This window comes from Pleurodeles waltl, chromosome 3_1 (assembly GCF_031143425.1).
Source record: "Pleurodeles waltl isolate 20211129_DDA chromosome 3_1, aPleWal1.hap1.20221129, whole genome shotgun sequence".
NCBI lineage: Eukaryota > Metazoa > Chordata > Amphibia > Caudata > Salamandridae > Pleurodeles > Pleurodeles waltl.
In genome coordinates, this window is record NC_090440.1 from 1,301,910,654 (window position 1) to 1,301,933,021 (window position 22,368).

The window sequence follows — 22,368 nt, forward strand, 5'->3', positions numbered from 1 at the left end:
CCTTGTGATTGCAATGCAAGAGTCAAAATTGACAAAGGTGCTGGGATTCAATGAGCATGAGTTGGGTTACAGAGGTAAAGAAGGAATGAGAAAGAATTCTAGTTTTAAGAATGCCATTCAATGTGCCATTAGTGGCGTTAAATGATTATGCCCCACCTCCTTAAATGTGGGTGAGAATTCATGGTGCTTTAAATGATATTTTTGTATTTTGAGGTAATATGGTTTGTGGCAGGTACACAGAAGATATTTGAGAATGGATTGATAAATTAAGGAAGTGTAAGGTAGGAAGATGCAGTGTGGAATACCTTGGGCACATAAGACCCGAAACCGAAAAGTAATCTAATTGCAACAATACTAGAGGCAGCCCATCCTGGTGATCAAGAGCAACTGCCATCTATCTTAGCGGTGACAAAATGTTACTTGAAGTTCGATCGAACATTTGTGAGCACAATATAACCTTAAAAGAGAAACTGAAGAACGGTATAGTGTACATGTGACTTCTGTCCAACACAATGGTGAAAAGGGGCCTCTTCCACAATGTCTTATTCCTAGGTATCTGAATGGATGGTGTAACTGGAGAATAATAATAATAATATAATAATACTGTAGTGTTCTTAGTGGCAACAGCATTAGTAGTATGTGTAGTCCTAATAACTGTACAGTGGAATTCTTTTTTTTACTGTGTTACTTTTAATGAAGTAATCCCCACTCATTCACTGGGTCAGGTGTTTGACACAGGGTTACACAGTCTCTTTCCTCTCTTTGTTACTATTTTCAAAATAACCTATATTATTAGTGATGCAAATTTATTACCAGCTTGCTATGTGATTGGGAGTCTATCTGAAGCAAGTTGGTAGCATCAGTATAGATCCTGTGAACGAATATCCTTTTACCACGCAAGGTACCATCATTGTAGGCGTGGACTGGTGCCTCTGATGGGAAATCCAACAAAAGAAGCCAAGGCCTGCTGGAGCACAGAGACTGGACTACCTTCTTACCTACTGCAGCCTACTTGGCGGGTGCTTGTGGCACGTTGAGGGGTGTGCAGTCCTCTTGCAGATTCCAGCATGGTACCTTTTACAGTGACTTACTGCACACCCTAAATTCATTCTTTTGGCGGTTCAATAAAAGTGCCAACCTGTAGCGTAAAGTGCCCGCATTCAGACTGAGGCTCCGAACCATTATAAATACCAGAAAATACAGCTGAAGAGAATTATAAGTGAATCTTATGACTGTAAAACATCTAGATTACCCAACACACACACCAGGGCTGCTTGGAATAGTCGAATGTGAAACATCAGCACAGGGATTCCATTTTGAGCTTTTTTCCAGGGGTCCCAATTTTACACCCAATGCGCTCTACACATTACCATTAGGCTATCTGAAAACACTTATGTTGACCTTTTGTTTATTTTAATACGAATAACATTTTCCATTTGATTTGAGGTGAACTAAAGCTTGTAATACTGTATAACAGTAAAAGGATATATTTTCAAAAAATACAGAATTAAACTTTAAGGTCCATGATCGAGGGATATGTTAAAGCAAATCTCCAGTGATTATTCAGTTGACTTTCAGTGTCAGACATGGAACATAAGGATAATGTGGTACAGCAATTTTAAAAATCTAATTCACCCCATGCCAGTAAGGTATTAATAAAGATGTGTTTTATTATTACAAAACTGGCTTCAATAACAGTCTGCTCTGATCGCATCAATCTATAAACTCATGTAAGGTAAGCAGCACAGAGGTTATGTACAAACGCTGCGTTTCCTTAAGCTCGACTGCGCGGATTGACCGGTTCTCACAGCATGCGGCAGGACGGAGACAGGAAGGACGCGCCTCACAATGCGACTGGAGTAACCAGGGGTCAAAGACACGAACCAGGAAACCGCTTCTGCACATTTAAAATGCAGATGCTCTGTAACAGCGTTCTGTACAACTTTTTACAAAATGTGTGCAAAGGAAACATTGGTGCTTCGTCGAAATGACTGTGAGATTTGAGCACTAAATGTTAACCTTAGCACTGGCACCTTAGATTTTGAGGTGAGGTACATAATGTTGACTGGAATCCTCCCTTTCTAAATCCAAAGCGAGTTGGTTCCCTCCATCCTTCTTCACCTATAATTTTCCAGAAGTATGATATATATTATTCCCTCTTTCGAGTGTGGATGTCCCACGTCCCCGAGACCATCTAGTGAACAGCAGTAACAAAAGCAGATGGCTGGGCTTCAGCTGAAGGAGTTGGATAGTTGTGGTAGAGGGACAAATGTCTGAGGGTTGTGGTGGGACTACGCTGACAGACCCACATCCTACTAACAGGAAGCCCTCGGGCTCAAACAATGAGGGAATGGCTGAATACAATAGAACAATCAATGTTCTATTTCAATAGCTCTGGTTTTACTGTTTCTTTATAGCATGAGACCAGTGAATCCCTGTGACGCCATGGTGCCAGCTCACTTTCATTGGCACCATCCAAACACTGCCTGGTTTTAAGTGGACACATCATGACAGTCGTGGCAGACCCCCACGCTACAGTGTGCTTTCAGTTACCAGTCACTTCTGCAGGTCCTGTAGCAGCTAGGAAAGAATGTTGCCCATCCTGTCCACCCCACTCGCTCTGTTTATTCAAGAGAGTGATTTGGAAATGCATTGCCACCGGAAGACTCTCTGCTGCAAGGCAGTTCCTGTGCACGAAATACTTGCTACAACCAATAGCCCTTCTACTAGACAAACCTCAGAGTAATAGATAAAACCACAGACAGGGGAGCCCTTCACTTCTGTCAACTGGTAGGATGAGACAAGCTACTTAGATGTAGGATAATTCAACCAGCAGGCCATCAAATCCCCATTTGTGTACTGTGTAACTGAGTGATATTTACACACATACGCGCACACACACACTTGATGAAAAGCATTACAACAGTTTGTTCCCCTTTGACTCAATAGAGAAGGGCACAGGATTGCTTCTGTTTTGTGTGTGTGGATGCATTTGAAGAGGACCTTCTTTGATCCATGCCAAGACAAGACAGCCTGGCTACATTATTCCTTGGTTTATTCTGTTTGTGATGAAACTCTTGACGGTCGGGACCGGATGCACATCATTTTGATGTTTTCGCCGTTCAATGAAGCACACCAGGCGTGAGGTGTCCAGGGGAATTTTTGAATAGCTTCCATTATGGGGCTGAAGCCAAGGGTGCTGCAAGCAGGTGCCCACCGTTGGCCTGCGCCTGAAGTCCTCCTGAAGGATAACATTGATGAAATCTCTGGCGTTATGACTGATGTCACAGAAATAATCATGAGGAAAACTGAAATCTACCCGGCATATGTTCAGACAGGTCTCCTCTTTGCTTTCGTCCAGAAATGGTGACACCCCGCTTAACATGATGTATGTGAGGACTCCTATACTCCATATATCCGTGCTGAGGGATACCGGAGTCCCGTGTATGATCTCTGGAGCTGCAAACTCTGGGTTTCCCAGGAGGTGGTGGATGTGGTAATGTCCTGTGATTTGGACGGCATCTTCCAGGTCAATCAGTTTAACTCGTGGCACAGGGATCCGCAGATCTATTAGCAGGTTTTCTGGCTGTTGAAATAGAAATGAATGAAAAATCGAAAATCAGCTCACTTTTCTTAAGCCCTGGAAAATGTTATTCATGTCTATTTGTTTCTATTAATCATTGCATGAATGGTAATGACTAGGTGACTGATGCACCTTGGATACACACAGCATGCACATACAAGGTATAATATGAGTAGGAGTTTGAGTACACAAAATGAAGTGGTTGAAAAATCTAAATTTCTCACGAAACCCAGTGAAAAATGGGCTTCCTGATCATAGTAACAGCCCACAATCCACTTTGCAAACTTTTTACCATTGCAAGGACCAGTAGGCCTGTATGGCAAAGTTTTCTGAATTAGGTGACAAGGTTAGTTGAATGTTGTGTCGAAAATAACAAATTATGTGTCAGAGTCGGGTAACATTCTTTTCAGCCGTCTAAACTACAGACAGCTTTTTGGTAACATCTGCATTAAAAAAAACAGCAAATACCATACGTCCATAATTAGACTGCAGTCAGAAATGCACATAAATCCACTGACCCGCATATTGTACATTGTTTCATCAAAACTTTATTCAATATTGGTAAGCCTAAATATTATAAATAAGTGCCCACTGGTAGCTGAAAACAGCTTTTTCAAGCTAACTACCCCAAAATAAACATTTGATATAAAAATGCATTGTGGGTAATGTGTAATACAGCTCTGTATTACAATCTTGAGGTTCTGATGACATATAAACCACTCAGGTGTGAGTTATGGTGTTACCAGATTCCCTCAATGATCACATTACAGTAGGTAATTAGAAAATGGCCCAGCGCTACCCTCCCAGTTCACTGGCCACTCCAGTGATTTTCATAACTATGTGTATATAAATATAAATAATGCTCCAATATGTTTCCTGAGAGAAAATCAATTATCTTCAAATCCTTGTTCTTCAATTCAGAAGTCATTTAATTAAGTCAAACATCCAAATTGAAATTCTCACTTTCTATTATTCATTGCTGTTTCACATATATGTATTGTCACAGACTATAACAGCCAAATTCTCATGCTATGCTTGCATAAGAAGAGGAAAGCAAAAATAGCCAAGACTTATTAGCTTTGGCAAAGCTTTGTTTTGATAGGCACAGACCCATATCTCAGTGGATGTGATGTAAACAGAGAAAAAAACTGGAAGTGATCATTCACATCAATACTAGGACCAATGTGGGTGTTCTAACAGATGAGTGAATTGTAGTGATACACCACTGCATTTGAGGGGAGGAAGAGAAACCTCCAGTGTTACAGACACTTCAGGTCTCAGCCATTGGGTGTGATTCTCATGTTTTGAACGACAGAATTACTTGTGACTAGTCTCTATGGTCTAATAGACTTTAACAGAGAATTATATTAGAATATCATAATCTGCCTACTACAATATCAACGCCTGTTCTGGAAATCCCGATGTTCACACTTATTGGTTCTTCACAGCTTTCACCAACAAGTAAGCATAAAACACTGTCAATTCCGTTTAAAAACACCAGTCTTTTATTGTAATTTACTAGAGCAGCAAATGAATCCCTATAGCTGAAGTTTGTAGATGTTTTTTCTGTTTTATTGTGTATAAGTTAGCAAAATCTGTACCTTTACTCTAAAAGCATTTAACGAGTCATTGCACATTTGCGTTTTATTTCTCAAAAATTGCTCATATTCCGACTTAGATGTCAATCAATCTAGAATTTCTGGAAATTAGCACATTTTCTGAAAGTTTGTAAACAATTATTACCATAGCTTTACCTTTTCGTTTCTCCGTTATAGTTGAGAGAGGAGTGGCAGCTCACCTATCTGATGAAAACATTGTGGAGGCAGCAATCCAAAATAAGTTTGTATGTTGAAGGCTGAGACACACCATCTTTTAAGTGGTACCTCAAAAGAGATTTCACAGCTTTGTTGAAGGTGAAATTTAAACAAAGGCCCATATTTATGAAAAATGACGCAAAACTGCGCTAATGCAATTTTGCATCATTTTTCTAAACACCGGATAATGCCATTCCTCAGAGCCATCTTTGCACCATATTTAATAAATGACCCAAGACGGCGGTAAAGAATGGCTAGCGTCTAAAATAAAAGATGCTAGCCGGTCAGCGATGCCGTTAGGTAAAATAGTGCTTGTGGGTCTGAAATTATGTTAGGCTGGTTAGTGGCAAAAAAAATATGTTGCAAACCACCCTAGCGTCCTTTTATGACGCCCAAGCAGCCAAAAAATGACTCCTGTCTAAGTGTAGACAGGAGTCATTACCACCACTCCAATGCCCAACACAGGGGACTAGTGTCCCCTGGGCAAGCCCAACATACCCAGTGTCAGACCCATGTAAGGGGCCCCCAATGGCACTTACAAAAAATATATATATATACTTAGCTAACATTACCTGGGATGGGGTCCCCCTCCTGTAGTGTCCCTGTGGTGTGGGTGGTGGTGTTCCAGGCGCTGCGGGTGGGCATCTTTGTGCCCATTCCATGGTGTTCTACCATGGAAATGGGCCTACTTGCACTCTAACGCCTGGTCTGACCCAGGCATTAAATAATGGTGCTAAGTGGGCTTAGCACCATTATTAAGGTCCGCCTCCTCCTTGTGTGTCGTTTTTGGGCCTGTTGATAAATATGGCACTAGGGTGTTAGCGTCGTGTTTAAGACAGGAACGCCTGCCTTGCATCTCATTGACGTAAGGCGGTTTTGCGCATCCTAAACATGGAACTAACTCTAATATTTTGATGCTAGATGGGTCTAGCATCAAAATATAAATATGGAGTTAGGTTAGCGTGGTTATAGCACCAAAATAAATGGCAGAAAGGCAACGCTAACCATTCATACATATGGGCCAAAGTTTATAGTGCTGCACTCAGATTCTGATGCTAACAGGAGTTTGCACCCAAATTGGGTGTTATGAATCATGCATAGACTTTATACAGATCCATTGTGCCGATAGCCCCCCACCGGCAGACAAGATTAGCAAGATAAGACCGGGTGAAATTTGTGTAAGGGAAAAAGCACAGTAGTTTGAGTTTTGCAAGTTTGAACAGATCAAGTCATGTGATTACACAGGATTCGTACCCAGAAAAAAAATAACCATGTGGTTTTAGTAAATCCCCAGGGAGTATGACTGCATTCCTTCACCAGGGCACTCGTGATGTTTACCAGAGTCTCTTTTCATGGAAAAAGATGAACAACATCTACGCATATACCCTATCTCCACTCCCGTATTATTGCAAAGCTTTAGAAACCTTGAGCTGTGCTGAGACTTTCTCTTTATGCCCTTTACCTGCAAACTGGCTAGGACATTTTTAAGGGACATTCATTGGTGCATGGAAATTTAGCCAAATTTGGATAAAATATTTGTTGATTTCTAGTCGATACAGATGCATTGAAACTGAAAAGTTACAGAAGAGAAGTTTAAAAACACAGGCTACGTGAAGTCTAAAGAAAGAACATTTGTAGGAAAACAATAAACTGGGTCACACACTAGGATCAAGACAAGTGACGCAGATTAGAAAGAATAGTTATTGCCTTTTCGAGTTTCCTCAACCCCTCCAACTGGCATAATCGGTGCCACCCTGCAATTAACAATCTCACCTTGATATCTAAGTGAGCCACTCTGCAGTTGTGTAAATACTGTAATGCCTCCATTGTGTCTCGGATGAAAAATGCCACCTTCTCCTCCATGAGTTCATCGTGATTCATCAGGTAGTCTAGGAGCCTGCCATCATCCATGCTGAAGTACAAAAACATATATACAGAGTATGTCACACACAAATGAACATGTCACTGTCAGTTAATCTTCGAAAGTTATAACAAGCGTTTGTCTGTTACAGAACTGCGTGACCTATAAATAGGTTTGGATGCAAACACATAGGCTTCGTCTTCTTCATAAAATGTTTTACTGATTTTATAGTTGACAATAGTTAACTTGAATTCTTTTATTTCAATGTAATTTACCAATATTTGAATTCTTTCTGAATCATATCATAATGCTGTATTACAGTAACCTTCAGAAAAAGAAAACGTCTATGATCTAGGGCTACTTAACCAAAGGTGGAGAGAGATTATTTAATAAGGAGGTCGAACTATAAACAAAGTCTTCTGAAATCGAATAACAAACGCAGGAAGAAAATATTTTCCATTAAAATCACAATTGTGCTAACCCTACTTTTCAAGACAGGTGAAAGGATGACACTCTCTCACACCCAAACTGTGGCATGGTTTCTCATTCGGTCCACTCAGGTCTGAGTAGTGCTCCCGTCATCTCACGAGAGAGTGTTGTCCCTACTACTCTTGTAAGCAAAAAGGAGGGGACATGTGATGCAGTGGGAAGTCTGAGGGAAACACTTTCATACAGAGCTGAGCCTTCCATCCGCAACTGTGTTTTTGCATATGGAAAACCTCACAGTTGGTCACAGTGGGAATATTGTCATCAACTAGCTGATCATGTATGTAAAGACAATTGTTTAGGAGTGTAAAAACTCCTTTAATTGATTCCAGCTGTTACAAGATTAAAATTCTTATAAGGAGTTAGTGCTCCCCTGAACATTTTAGGAATTTATAATTTCTAAAATGTGAAAGAAGGGATCAATTAAAGAAAAGTATTCATTAGCCTTTGTAATACAAAGGAGGATTGACCAAGCCGAGCACAGAAATCCTTTGGAAACATCTGACTAGAAAGCCCCTCTGACAAATTACAGTCCACTTCATTTACACAATGATTACAAGCTTAAAGGATCAAGAAACATATGAGGTTAGATATTAGTCACTAGCAAATGTGTATGGTTGGACATCACTGCAATAAATTCATAAGAAAGTAAACAAACGCAATATAAAACTTCATTAAAATTTCTCACTGTAGTTGTAAAATAGGGATAATTATGATACACAACGATTTGACAATAATCAGTAGCAAACTTATCAGATGAACCTTTTTATTTTTTCAAGTTACATACAAATAATTGTACTGCAATCTGGAGCAGCCCTCTAATTCCTCCACGTCTATAAATCTGCAGGCACATTAAGGTACAATTAAAATTGTGCTACAGGTTTACCATTATTGCAGCACTTTATCGGTGGGGCTAGATATGATGTATTAATTTCTGTACCTCTCCTTTCTCCAAAGTGTTCATTTTATTAAACGTTTCAATAATATTTTAATGATGTGTCTTCTTTTGTATGTTGCTCATTTTCATAACCCTTTGCCATTTGATTGAATTCTGTGTGAGACATCCACCATGATTGCACCACAAGAGTCACATCCTGGTTTCAGTAAATGGGTCTCCACTGCCCACACTGTCCTATGTACAGAATTAGGGCCTGATTATGGGTTGCCCAGAGTTAAGGGGGTGATGCCTGGACTGAAATTACTGACTACATCATGTATCCCCACTTCTAACTCCAACTAATTCGGAGTTGAAGTCCCTTGATGGGGAGAACCTACTAGACCCAGAATTAGTGTCAGCAATTGCAGTTTAGTTTCCTGCCTATATGTAATATTTGCTCTGAGCAGGCAGTAAATTTGAGCAGGTGGCGGGAACAGGGTGGGTGCTGGCAACAGCACATACTCTCTGGCAGCTGAGGTGAGTCTTGCATGCTCCCTCCTGCTCTGGCAGGGTGTCAGGTGGGGACCTGCTCCCTTCCCCAGAGCCTCAGCATTTTCTCTGGGTGAGTTTACACACTTGGTAAAACCAGACATGGTAATCCGCATGCAATATTTCCAGGTACTGGAACCCAGGCTACTCAAAATTGGCCTGTGTGGTATATTCCTAACCCCCTATTCCCCTCCCAAAAACCAGAAAAAACACTTGGCCAAAACATAAAGAGGCCTTCGAGTTTGAATTTCTCACAGTTTGTCTGTGAAGTTCTTTACTACTCCTTGAAGCCAGGTCGGTGCTATGTACCAATTTGAAAAATAAATGAAATGTCTTTGTAATTAATCTATTTCCACCGTACACCTCTGTGATGTTACACTTATAACATGGTGGAAACTAGCACAAATAAAACTAAATATGGCAACGCCATTGGGTTTAGTTGCATAAGGAATTGTGTTTTCTAAAACATTGTTGAGTTTTCAACTATTCTATAAAAATATACAAAAAGTGTTCCAATTTTATCTTTAATAATATTTACTAAGGTCTAGCCTGGACTGTACACATTGATTCCTGAGACCCGATTGCATAGAGTTCTACAAAGTAATTTTGTGCTGACATCTCCAGGTTACATAGATTTTATGGACATCTCTGCAATTTTCACAGTTGCGCCACTTGGCAAATGCAAGAATTACATTTTGTGGAGGTTTGTTAGTCAACACATCAGTACAAGAGTAAGTGCAAAACTGCATCAGTGGATCCTATTTAAGATGGTCTTTTGTCCCAGTTCACAGATAGGGTGCGATGCCCTGGTTTGCGTCCCAGGCACCTTTATCTTGGTGCGTCGGGTGTGGCAGCACTTTGCACTTTATCACAATGAATGTGCTGCCCTCAGTGCAACCGTAAACTCATACCTGCTCTGGGTGTTAGAGTGAAATTTTACTAATGCTTTACTGGCACAAAAGTCAGCACTAGGCAACTCTATATTTGCATTTAAAGGTCTAAAATAGATGAATTAACATGTAATGTAAAGTGTGCATGTTTGAATTATGGAGAACATTGTGCCCATGTTGAGCATCGCGTTTACCATGGCAGACGTTGTGCCAACTTGAGTTAATTAAAGGCTAACCTGATTTATAACAATGTTTGAGAATAAATGATCATTAGAATGAATTATGATCAGAAATTAATTAGAAGTTATGTTGAATAATGTGAGTTATCAGTTTAAAGTTATATGTGTGCAGAAAAATAAAAACACATCTCAGTCATATTTAGTATAATTCGTTAACAAAGATGGCAATTAACAATTAAATATGTTTTACATATTTTGTGATACATTATTGAGATATAGTCATGAGTTTTCATGTTCTACATGTTTTATTGGTAGTCATATTAATGCATTTACTTTTTGTATTCACAAACTAGGCCTGAAGGTTCATGTTCACAGCAGTAATGCTAAAGTTGAATCATTTCTTCCCCTTTAACCTGAATTTTTCCATTAGGTTGTTTGAAATGTTTAGTAAAGAGTTCTATTTTATTGTGTGCAAGCTCATTCTGCATAACCTTGAATTGTTGCAACCTTAGAACATGAGGACTGGAAAGTAAAGCAGTACTATTTTTAAATGTTCGCTCCCATGTGAAAGGAGAAAACTTTTGTGAGCCATGGGAAGATTTTGGATTATATCAACCTATGTACAGAGTTGCTAGTCACTGCCGGTGTCACATGGGTAGAGCGATGACTTCACACCAACCCTGAGGGAATCCAGAGATGTTACAGACCTGATGTGTGTTCTAAATTTCATTGGACATTTGTCATTTTATGGCACATGGTTATAGACAGTGGACCAATTAAATTACACTGGGCATTTCTAGTTCTGCAGAGACTTTAAAAACTTTTAGTCAGTTACGTTGTTTGCCCCCTCTCTTGATGCATCTGAAGTTAAGTTCCCCTTCTTCTTTTGCTGTTAAGTCCTATTGCTGAGTTTCCTCCTTACCTTTGTATTAGTAATGCCCCTTTGAATGTAATTGTTAATGTGTCATGTCTGTTCATGATATGCAGCTCATGTTCTGCATTTTCCCTGATGATGTTCCCAATGCACTCTACTGGAATAGACATGTTTCGCTGAGGTATTTAATCCTGAAACATGTTTCCGGGAGAAGTATAAAATTGCAATGTTATCTGTTCCCTTGTCATATTTTAATTAGTTTAGCATGCTGACTCCTCTTTTCTTTTTAGTCTAATCTAACCCAAGATACATTTTCCAAATTATTTTTGTCTTCTTCTCTTTTTGCTTTTGCCCGCATGTGTTAGTCCGTTCCAACACATGGTTACCCTAATTTGTGATAGCAATAGGGAAAACCATTCCCCTAAAAATGTACTGTGTTGATTTTTTTTTTTAAAACATCCTCTTAAAATTTAGTACGTTGAGTTTTGATAACCATCCTAAAGACAATTTAAGATATTGAACTTTGAATTCGGATATTGGCTGATGTCACCACCTAATGGTTTTGATCTGTTTCTGTTGAACAAATATTATCATTGCTTGTGTGTGTAATTTTGCTGGAATGTTTAATGATGTTGATGTTGAGTAGATTAAACCTGTTTAGCAGATTTGATCAGCCTATGATTTTCATTTATCTTTATAATTTAGTTTTACGCATTATTTACAAGACCTTGACTGTGTTGTTGTAATAAAGCTTTGAAACTTTTCATTGATTGGAGTTTTGTTTCCATGGCCAAATAGGTTATGGTGCTTAAATTTGTTGTTGTATTGATTGAGATTTGATTGAATGTGTTTGGGTTTACCACACTCTTCAATGGGTCCAAAGATCCCACTGTCCTCAGTGCAAGCGTTTTCGAATCCTGACCTGGAGGAGAAAACGTGCTCACAAGTGCATTACCCAAAGGCAAACTGACTGAAGGTTCTGATTACTTTGCCGTTTTTACTGTGCAGACGGCAAAGTAATCTTCATTTGAAAGGGGGCAGAGATCTCTCTTTAGGCGGGCGCAGTGAATATGTGCACCTGCCTCCAAGGTGATGTTTGAGGGGTACATAAGACCTCTTTTCCCCACACTCCGAAGTCCCATGAGTGTGCGCCACTTCCTTGCGGCGCGCAGTCTCTGCATCCCAGGACAGTACTTTTTTGATTGTGAGATTAGAGGTGATATTAGCAGAGTGAGACCGTGAGGCTTGCTTTTCTATTGTTACATCCATTATTAAAAGACTTTGTTCCTGCTTGTTTGCATTTTGTGACATTCTCGCTTTGATATTCAACTGAATATCTACGGAAGACAAATAAAATTGAGATTTTATAGAATTGTAAAGACTTTCATGACCTTTGTAAGTTGAATGGAAGGGTCAGACAGGGCACAAAACAGCCTTGCCACCAAAATAAAAATGGCCTCCATTAGCGGATCAGACATCTGAAAAAAACGGGCCCACATTTACAAATAGGGGAAGTTTTTGACTTGTAAATACATGTCGTATAGTGTTTTGCGTGGTATGGAGACTGCATGCATTTGTGCTAGCTGCAGCCAATGTTTTTGGTAATATCAAAGAAATCAATAGTAAAATCGGCCCTGCAGAGCTTAAAACAGACCTACAAATGTACAAAAAAGTGGCCCACACAGTGGCCTGTCACTCTTGAGCATCTGGCACTGCCAGCCCGACCTTGTTGAAGGGTAAAATATTGGAAATGGGATCGAAAATCTCCAACGAACACCATAAAACAACTACAGAATGATAATACTAAATATCTGGGGCCTATACTGATGGCTATATAGTACACAATCCCAAGAAACATTTCAGCAAATATAGCTATAGAAACAACCAGCAAACATATACATTGTAGTTTAAACAGCTTTTGTGCCTGTATGGTGTCCGATCATTCCATTTCAGTATCCTTCTTTAGGTACTTGCAATTGTAATGTTTCGATACTTCACCCTGTTGTTTTATTTGACATTGCTTAGATATCTTCTTTGTAGGTTTGAGATTACCTAGACAACATAACTTTATAGCATTCACAAATTCCCTTATTTTGATGGTTCAGTAAACCAGCTAACACAGCAATACTGGGCCTTCTTATGCCTAGGTACCCTCTTTCTGTTGCCAGAGGCCCCAGACTGTTATGGCCTAATTATCAAGTCAGGTAATAATAGGATTACCCTTTTATGATCTAAAGATAGTATGGCTAGCATCCATTGGATAGCGAATAAGTTGGTGGACATTTCTTGATAATTACTTAGAAGCACCCTCTCTTGAATAAATGGTTAACTGACTCTTTGTTTTCCTTTCCCACATTTCAAACACCAGTTACCAAGTGACTCGAGATCCAGTGGACACTTTGCCCAAGTTGCAAGCTTGAACTTCTAGTTTGCTTTGGATGTCCTCAGCCCATATCGGAGGCAAGGAGAAATATAAAATGGCGGTGCACTGCACAGATTACTTACAGCTCCAGGACTAGGATGTAGGCCATGGGGGACTCGTAGGTGTCATGAAGGGTGATATACTGAGGATGCTGGAGATGCTGTAATAATGCTGCTTCATGTGCCGCTTGCTCTTTTTTCTTCATCTTTTTGCTGATAAATTTGACAGCTACATCCTTTTTGGTGGCTTTCTGAATACATTTCTTCACTATAGAAAATCGACCCCTAAAGAAAAGAATCAATATAACAGAAGACAAACACACAATATTCAGCAATGACTTTAGGTTCAGTTATCGTGGGCTGGAATTCCACGTATAATAAAGTTAAAGAATGGGTTGAAACAATTTTTTAAAGTATTATGAATATTTTACATCAAGCTTTTATTTCTACAATGAGTTAAGTTCTACCCTGGGATTGGAAACATAATCAGATACAATACAATATAGGCTTATATACACTAGTCACAAACAAAATAATAGTATTCATTGATCTCCACATAAGCAATAAATGTTTGTGGGTTCTAGAATACAGAATATCCAACTCAGCGCTACAGCTATTCCTAGACGTGACAGAAATTGGCTTTAAGAAATGACAATCTGCTGACGTATGAGGAGTTCATCGAGGAGTAAAAACGGCATATTAATGTGACCAGGCATCGCCAGGACATAAACGACACTCAGCGCTAGCAACTATTCCAGTGACAGGATATTAACAACATATAGCACTAGGACCAGTCCAGTGACATCACTAGAACTTGAACTAGGACATCAAAGACGAAGTGCACTATTTCCCAGCTCATTGACATGATCAATATTTTTTACCTTTTGACTTCAGTGGACCCCTGCTAATAAATATAGGAAGACGTGGACCCTGGCCTATGCAATTTCTATGATTTGGACCTCCATGCAATACAGAAACAAGTATACATCAAACAAATTCTAAAATATTTTATTTCATTCACAAAAACTACACAAAGGAAAAAGGTATTTGTAATGGTAAGGTTGCAGCTTTTTAAACTTTGGTTTCATTTCTAAAAGACGAGCCAGTATGTTATTCCCTTGTATATCACTATGTAGTTTTTGCTCCAATGCATGCTTCGATGGAGACCATCAATTGTACATGAAAGATTCTGTTGGCGGTACTTTCATTTCTCTCACAAATCAAGCTAAGGATACCAACATAATGTTTAGCCTCCACTTCAAATTCCTTTACATTTATAAAGCACTTTTTCAATTTGATCTTTTTCTCTTTTATATACAGGGCCGTCTGTAGGGCGGTGCAAGTGGTGTGGGCGCACAGGATGCTCACCTTGATTGGGGGGGTGCTGACCTCAGGGGGGACACTGTGTTTAGCAATAACATACAAAACTTGAGATTTAAAAGCAACTGCTGAAAGGTTCCTTGTGCCTCCAGCCTTCAGGAAACAATTAAAATGTCAAGATACCTCTTGTGATTAATGTTCCTGCTAGGGAGAGAGAGAGAGATGGGCGTTTTGCCTAGGGCCAGCTTTGACGCACCATACAGTAGCATAGAGGGTTAGTATGCCTGCTGCAAAGAACACAACTATATTTCATGTGGATAGTTGAGTGGATTAGTGAAACCAGCCTTTACAACCGCTTTTAAAAAATATGAATGTATGTGAAAGGGGTGGTATGGAGAGGTGAGGGGCACGTTTGCCAGGTGGTAGTAAGCGAATCCGAGGAGGGGGTCGTGGGGTCTGTTTATCTATGTACACATTATTAATCTGCTAACATTTGTTAATTTTCTTAACAGTGGAGGAAAGCCTGAGCAGGGGCCCCCGACTGTTTAGGCTAAGAACCCCCAAGTTACAAACGCAGCTCTAGCACATCAGTAGTATACAACACTATTAGTCAATCTAAATATCTGAGGTTGATTTAAAAGGCTTCAGCTGATGGACGGGAGTAAACTCTGTCCATTACTCTGAGGAAGGACGGAGCAGCTGCGGAATTCCAAAATAAATAGGCTAAGCACAGGCCTAATGCCATGCACCACTGGTGAGATTGGTTGCTAAAGAACATGCTTAAAGGTGAAGACTTACCCCGTACACTCAGCAGGACCCTCTGCCTTCAGCCACAGTATAAATCATCTCAAGGTATGAGACTACTTCATTTGTCCTTTTCTACCACTCATTAAGTTGCTTTAGACAAGTAGTTTAAACGCTCCACAAAGCTTGCCTCACTGCTTCCTAGTACCATGGAACGCTTTAGGGAGCGAGACCACGGGAAGCCAAAGCATGGATCATTTTCGAGATAAGACGACGATATATGCTGAGGGTTCGTGAGGAGGGTGTTTTTTCCCTTTTAGCCCATTTTCTATATCACATGTTCACCTCTCAGAGATGGGATGCCCTCCTTTCAGTAAGAGCCTTAATCGAGGTGGCTGTCGAGCGTAGATCATATTTGTCTGCTTTCCAGAAAGAAAAGTGCACAGAAGCTGGAGCACTACAAATGTATAATATTAGCATTAGGCCCTGAAATACTCAAAACATTCCTTGTGGTTTAATTTGCCTAAGACACTCGGTTGCTATAAAAGAGAACTGTGCTTCAAATCAGATTTTAATGAGAATGAGATGAGGACAATACATTTGTTGTATTTGTTTTTATCATTACCCTCGTTCATTTGAAGAAGAAAGTAGGTGGATGTTCCAATTACAACCCCAGGAGTCAGAGGCCCTTAAAGTTCTGAGACACACCCACAAGCGCACCTGTTTGTGGTTATATTTGCATACTTCTCTTCTACTCACCTTTGTCAACTGCCCCATGCGCAGGTGTACCATATGTATACTTATGCATACATAGATGTCCCTTCAAGGTAGAATGTCAGAACTGGTAAAAAAAAATTCCAGGAGAATGGCTTGAATGCGCCACTTTCATATGTTTCCAGACTACAGTTCAGATTTCCACTCTTCTGTGAACTGTCACCAATGTATGTTCCAGTTTCTCATGTTCACTTTGAAATTTAATGATAACAGTAGCTTACCTGCCAATTTCCTGAAGCTCGATGTAGGCAGATTCAAAGTTTTCCTTCCATAAAACAGTGGAACCGTCCGTTGCCGTATCTTAAACGAAAAATAATACAGACTTGAAGCATATAAAATAGATCACCCTATTATACATTCTTTTTTTTCTTCGACTAGAGTGTGCCCACCGAGGAATATAAAGTGCTTGTGCTTAGTCAAGCTTTAAACTAAATCCCATATAACTCTCCTATCCCTTAACCAGCAGTTGAGCCAAATGTGAGTGCATTCATTTCGATTTAGTAGCATTATTATGCACACAGAAAAACAACCCGAAAATCTCGGTGGCAGTCAATGAATTTGTGAATGGAAAGGAAAAACGCAACTAGGGGGCAACCTTGACCTTTATTTAGACCATAGTGGAGGGGGGCTCTGGCCTACCTCTGCAAAGCACCTTGGCCCACCACCTGCCTACCGTGTTCTTTTCCCAGATGCTCAGGCGATTCCCAACTGATGCTTGCACATATGCACAGTGAGTGGGGTGAGGGACAGAATCCCAGGAGATTCACTGGGTCCAGGTGAAAGGTAGATGACACCCATGACACCCCTTCATCTCACGGCACATTGGTATCCTAAGGGCAACCTTTATTGGAGTGCGCAAGCACACCCTGAAAAGGGCAACTCCTTTGCCAATATGTAGGGTGCAGGGAATGGAATCCCTGGGAATCCACCTTCAGCGGTGGTTGTATGTACACTCCTGAGAAGGTAATCCTCCTGATTATGTGTGTTCCTTTGGGCTCCCAGGCTGTGGGAAACTGTGTGGATTTTGTTGCCACAATGGTACTAGCAAATCAATTTAAGGGCCTGGGTGCCTCCGCAAGGCTACATTACCATCAAGCTGTCAGGGGAAGCAGGGACAACAAATGCAAAAAGAACAGATGATGGATGGAATGCAGAATAAATCAAACATTCACCCCCAGTGACAGATCTGGGTTTAACCCATCAGTTTTTTTGCTGGCCATGCCATTCCAATTTGGCCCCAGTCATATGCAAATCAGTACTGACCCTGTTTCCCATGGGAACAGCCAATCCTGAACTACCAGGCCAGGTCCTCCCTGGACCAGAAACAGGCATCCTGGGACCTGTTTTGGGGACAGCATCATGGCAGTGCTTGCACCACCATTGTCTCTGGTCTCAAAGCTCTAGGTGTAAAACGCTACCCTGTTGATACCAATAAACCAACAAATTTATGGTGTCTTTTTCACGAACACCCCACATTTCTGTATGATTATCCAGTAGAGTAGGTACGTATGCCAAGAGAAGCCATTGGGACCAATAAAAATATAATGGTAATAATTTCTTCTTTTTTTTTTATAAGACAGGGCTTCATTCAGTAGAGCTGCCATTTCCAAGTGCCTTAAAAAAAAAGGGTTAATTCCCAATGTAATGACATTAAAATATTGGCCTTTAAAAAATAGAGGGCTAAGCTGGCCTTGATAGAATTCAGTCTTGCGAAGCGTAGATCACAAAGACGCTTGAGACATGCATTTAACTTCATAAACCTTCAGGCCAGTAAATATTGCTAGTCCTCAAAAACATTTGAATCTCTTGGCACTCTTTGCAGCCGAACCTGCCCCAACCCTACTAGCTGCAGTAAAAATGCTTGGGGGCAGAAGTATTAAGACTTTACTCTGCTGCAAAGTCATGCAAAGTAGCGAAAAGTCTTGATAGGGTAATTAATTTCTAATGCAAGACGTGCCGTTTTTAATGTAAATAGCACTCGAGGCTGCTCTGCACCGAGGTGGTGTTCAGTAGTTGAAACCTGTGTGTTGTAGCACAAACACCTATAGTTTGTTATGTTAAGATATATGTACTACAACTGTTAGACTGGTCTCCATTCTCTTGGGTGAAGGTGGACAAGATGCCTTGTGACAGCATTTGGGATGAGTTATATTTTGCGTATGAAGGATGCAGATACGCCAAGATATAGCCTGTTGAGAGTGTCAAGCTTGGAGGCTTCTTTCAAGACCAGCTGTGTACCAAAGATTTCGTTTCTGTAATCATAGGTGAGAAGTAATCTACAGTGCTGGGACTTCTGGTTTCTTGTGGAACTTTAAAGCTCCAAATCTCAGAAAAATAGTATTAGCTAGTACTAGATTACGTAAACCAGAGTAAAGTAAACCGTGCGAGCTCAAAGGCAGTGAAAATCCCAAGGTTAACAACTGCTGGTTCAAACTGTTCTAGGACAGAGTAGTGTCATGAAGACTTCAAATTGGTCATCTATATATCCTCCACAAGTGTGTAAAGAGCTCTTGTAGGTGTAGTCGATTGCTCAGGGTCCTCATCTCCACAGCATTCACACTCATTCCGTTTCTGTTTCACACATATATGGCCTAACCTACCCGTGCTATCACTTTCCACCTTGAACAAGGAACAGCTATACAGGTTAAGTAAGTAAATTAAGTGAGAAAATGTATTGTATTGGATTCCTGAAAATTATTACACAAGGGTGAAAATTTTTAAAACAGTATGCATAATCATGGTAATCTATTTACATTTAAGTATTTCTAAAAAAAAAAATTAAAAAAAAAAAACTAAAATAGAAAAAGAATAACAGTGGCAGGCATGTTAAGAAAATTATACATCTGTTTGAAGCAATTGGTAAAAAAAGTTCATATAGCGGCAGAGTTAGGTCATGCTCTTTGTTTTCGGGCAACATCTTACTACCTCAATGCAGTTTGTCAATTTGTTAGTGAGCATGATCTCTTTTAGGTAAAGTTTACGCTTTTGCTTAACTGCGAGGCGCAGCATGACAGATGGATAAACCACTGGTGTTTAAAATCACAAAGCCTGTACTAAGGATTTGTGTATGTTTCATGCCCGTGACAACCTAAATCCTTTTATTAGGAACAGCATAAAACTCATACAAAGTATTTCAGGCATTCTGATGTATGTAGTCTTCTGTTAGTAATATTGAGCGGTCAATGCGTTGTAGGGTTCGATGACTGTGGGTGAAAATCTATTGTTTTCTAGTTCCAAGGTGTCTTCTGCTCGACTGAACAAGATTGATTGTGTTTTTGAGTACATATTTAAGAGTCAAATTGGTAAAGTTATTTATTTTCCCATATGCAACCAATTTCAAGGACTCCATCATGTATCAGGATATTGGGCTACTTTTGCATTTTCCTCCTTCCATTATTGACTTGATGACATTTCACAAACTGCCTATCTTTGAGCTGATGACTCTATGAAAGAACTTTAAAATAATCCACTTTGCATATGAGGCCCTATCTGATTAGGCCACATTCCACAATTATGCTCCTGATGTACTCTTCAGCAGATGAAACAGTTTCTCATAGATATTACATGGGGTCATATCCAATGTAGGTGAGATGCGATTGGGGAAGCCTTGATGACCACAGGCCAATGCTGGCACATGTTCTGCTCTTGTTGCTGTTAAAATTGGTTTGGCTATGGGGCTGTATAGTCTGGCCTAAAGTCTGCATAGGCCAAAGGTGAGACTATCATCTCTCTGTCTTATATGTGCTAGTTGAACCCTTGCGCTCCCTTTTTTCTGTTAACTATGTGTCAAGATAGTTGTAGGCTGTAGTACAGCACAAAGGTGCTGGACCAGAGTTCCATTTGTTCTTGGATTCATTTGCATATTTCCTGAAAATCAATACCTTTGATCCTTGTTCATTGTTAGGTTGTTGTCAAGATTAAACTCATAACTTGTTTAAAGCTCTATGTAAGTCAATATAGGTTTGATCCAGTATTACAATGTCATCAGCGTATTGCAGGAGCTGAATACAGTGGTTCTGCATTCAGGGTGGGATTGATCTTACTTTACCTAATGCATCTCCAGTGTTGGCTGTCTAAAGATTGAAAAGTACTGGAGCCGGGCTGCATACCTGTTTTAGGCCTGTTTGTGTATATACCAGTTGAGACCCCTTGGCAGCGACATAAGTGCTCCCAGTAGAACAGTTGGGAATCTCCAAACAGATAACTCTTTCCATAAAATAAATCAGTCTGCTTTATTAAATGAGGTTGAGTAATCAATAAAGCAGGCAAAAAGTGGGCCACTTTTCTGTGTAAATTGCCTGTTGTGCCAGAAACGATACAGCCACAATGCTATTTATTGTGCTGCATCTGGACTTGAATCCTGTTTGAAAAAAGGAGATAATTTGTTCTTCCTCCATCCATGCTGCTAGTTCTTTAAGTAGGATTCTTGTGTATGCTTTACCACTGACATCCAGTTTAGCTATAAAATGGCAGCAGGTTGACTCCGAGCAGCTGCCTTATTTGAAGAGGGGGCATAGGATGGCACATCATCAAGATCCTGTGACAGAGGAAAGTTGGAACGATTTTCTAAATAAAGGTGTGATCCAGGATGCCCACTAGTCAGATCAGTTTTTAATAGTGAATTATTTATTCCATTAGCCCCTGAGGCACCTTTAGATCTTCTCTGCTTTAGGGCACATTTTGTGCTCTGGATGCTAACTGGTTCTCTATTGTAATTGGTGTTTGTTTCTTGTGTCATTAGTGGGACAAAAACCTTTATGTTCTTCAAATGGATATTTGACAGCAGAGTACACTTGTGGGTCTATGGAGTTCCCATGCATCTGCACTTACTCTATGTTCAGGTCGGGTATTACGGTAGTTATCTAGTCTGTTAATAACGTTCCAGAACTTACTTTAGTCTTTCAATTCATATATGTTGAATGGAATTTGCCATTGGGTTTCAGAGTACTTCCTCTTCTTTCAGATTTTCTTCCTGTATTCAGTTTGCAGCATATCGATTTGTCAACCAAAAGTGGAGTTTTGGGTCTCTGTGCGGCATTTGAACTTTCATTTTCTAATTTCGCATTTTAATTACTTCAGTTTTGGCGTAAACCATCTTTTTAAGGTGCTTGGAAAGTGTTAATAATACGTGGTTTAATATTGCCAGAGGACACTGTATTCTGCTTGGGTTTTACCATCTCTGCCCAGGCTAGCATTTTCCACGACTAATGGCATGTTTTAGCACGTATTATTGCAGAGTTCAGGGTTAATATTTCAAAATGATTGTGGCTGTCGAAACTTTCTATAAACAATAAGCCAGGGAATTTGGCAAAAAGATGGCATGAGATATATTTATAATAAAGCATGGCCCATCTTTCACTTGAATAGGGAGTGATATTTTCTGCTAAGCTAAATTTCCTACATCTAGTGAGAGAAATTATTTGTACGCTTCTTAAAAATGTGCCTATTAGTTTTCCAAGTGGGTCTTGCTTTATCAACTGGGACCGCTTTTCATCCGGTCGCAGGTTTATTGATGTGAGTACCAACTGGCACCTATGGCTTGTCTCCTGTGATTATTAGTTTGTGACCTAGAAATGAAAAATAAATATTTTTCTCGTTCATCGATTAACTCTTTGATTGTCATTTTATGGCCCTTATTCTTGATGTTTAAGTATACATTTAGTAGATGGGTTTAACATCCTGGGTTATTAATACTGAAATTGTTGAGGATTACGACTTGCAAGAGGTTAGAAGTGACTGCACAGATTATTATTTTTTTAACCTTAATGGCAATTGACACGTATATGGCTAAACCTGCTGGTGATCTGCCGTGAGTACTGCTTATTGTGGGAGGCTCTGTGCAATCCTGAAGAAAGTTTTGACGCCTTGGATCTAGGCTCCAGCTTTCTTAGCGGTGGATAATATCCCATTGTGTTATGAATGCTAGATTTTCGGGGTTCTGTCGCAGTTCTGCAATATTGCATTAGATTATTATAAGAGATTGGGGAACCATGGGC

At 39.9% G+C, this 22,368-nt stretch overlaps 1 protein-coding gene across 7 annotated transcripts in view; it reads right to left on the reverse strand.

The window, feature by feature from the left end:
- Positions 1–1,382: 1,382 nt before the first annotated feature.
- KALRN (kalirin RhoGEF kinase) overlaps positions 1,383–22,368 on the reverse strand; it is a 1,333,112-nt gene continuing 1,312,126 nt past the window's right edge. For 5 of the 7 annotated variants that reach the window (XM_069224644.1, XM_069224642.1, XM_069224641.1 and 2 more), the window contains 4 exons: positions 16,594–16,672; positions 13,619–13,819; positions 7,171–7,309; positions 1,383–3,586 (listed from right to left, as the gene is read on the reverse strand). In XM_069224644.1, coding sequence (XP_069080745.1) covers positions 3,038–3,586; positions 7,171–7,309; positions 13,619–13,819; positions 16,594–16,672 — 968 coding nt within the window. In that variant the 3' untranslated portion in view covers positions 1,383–3,037. The remainder of the gene's footprint in view (positions 3,587–7,170; positions 7,310–13,618; positions 13,820–16,593; positions 16,673–22,368) is intronic. The other 2 variants (XM_069224645.1, XM_069224648.1) reach the window with 2 other exon arrangements.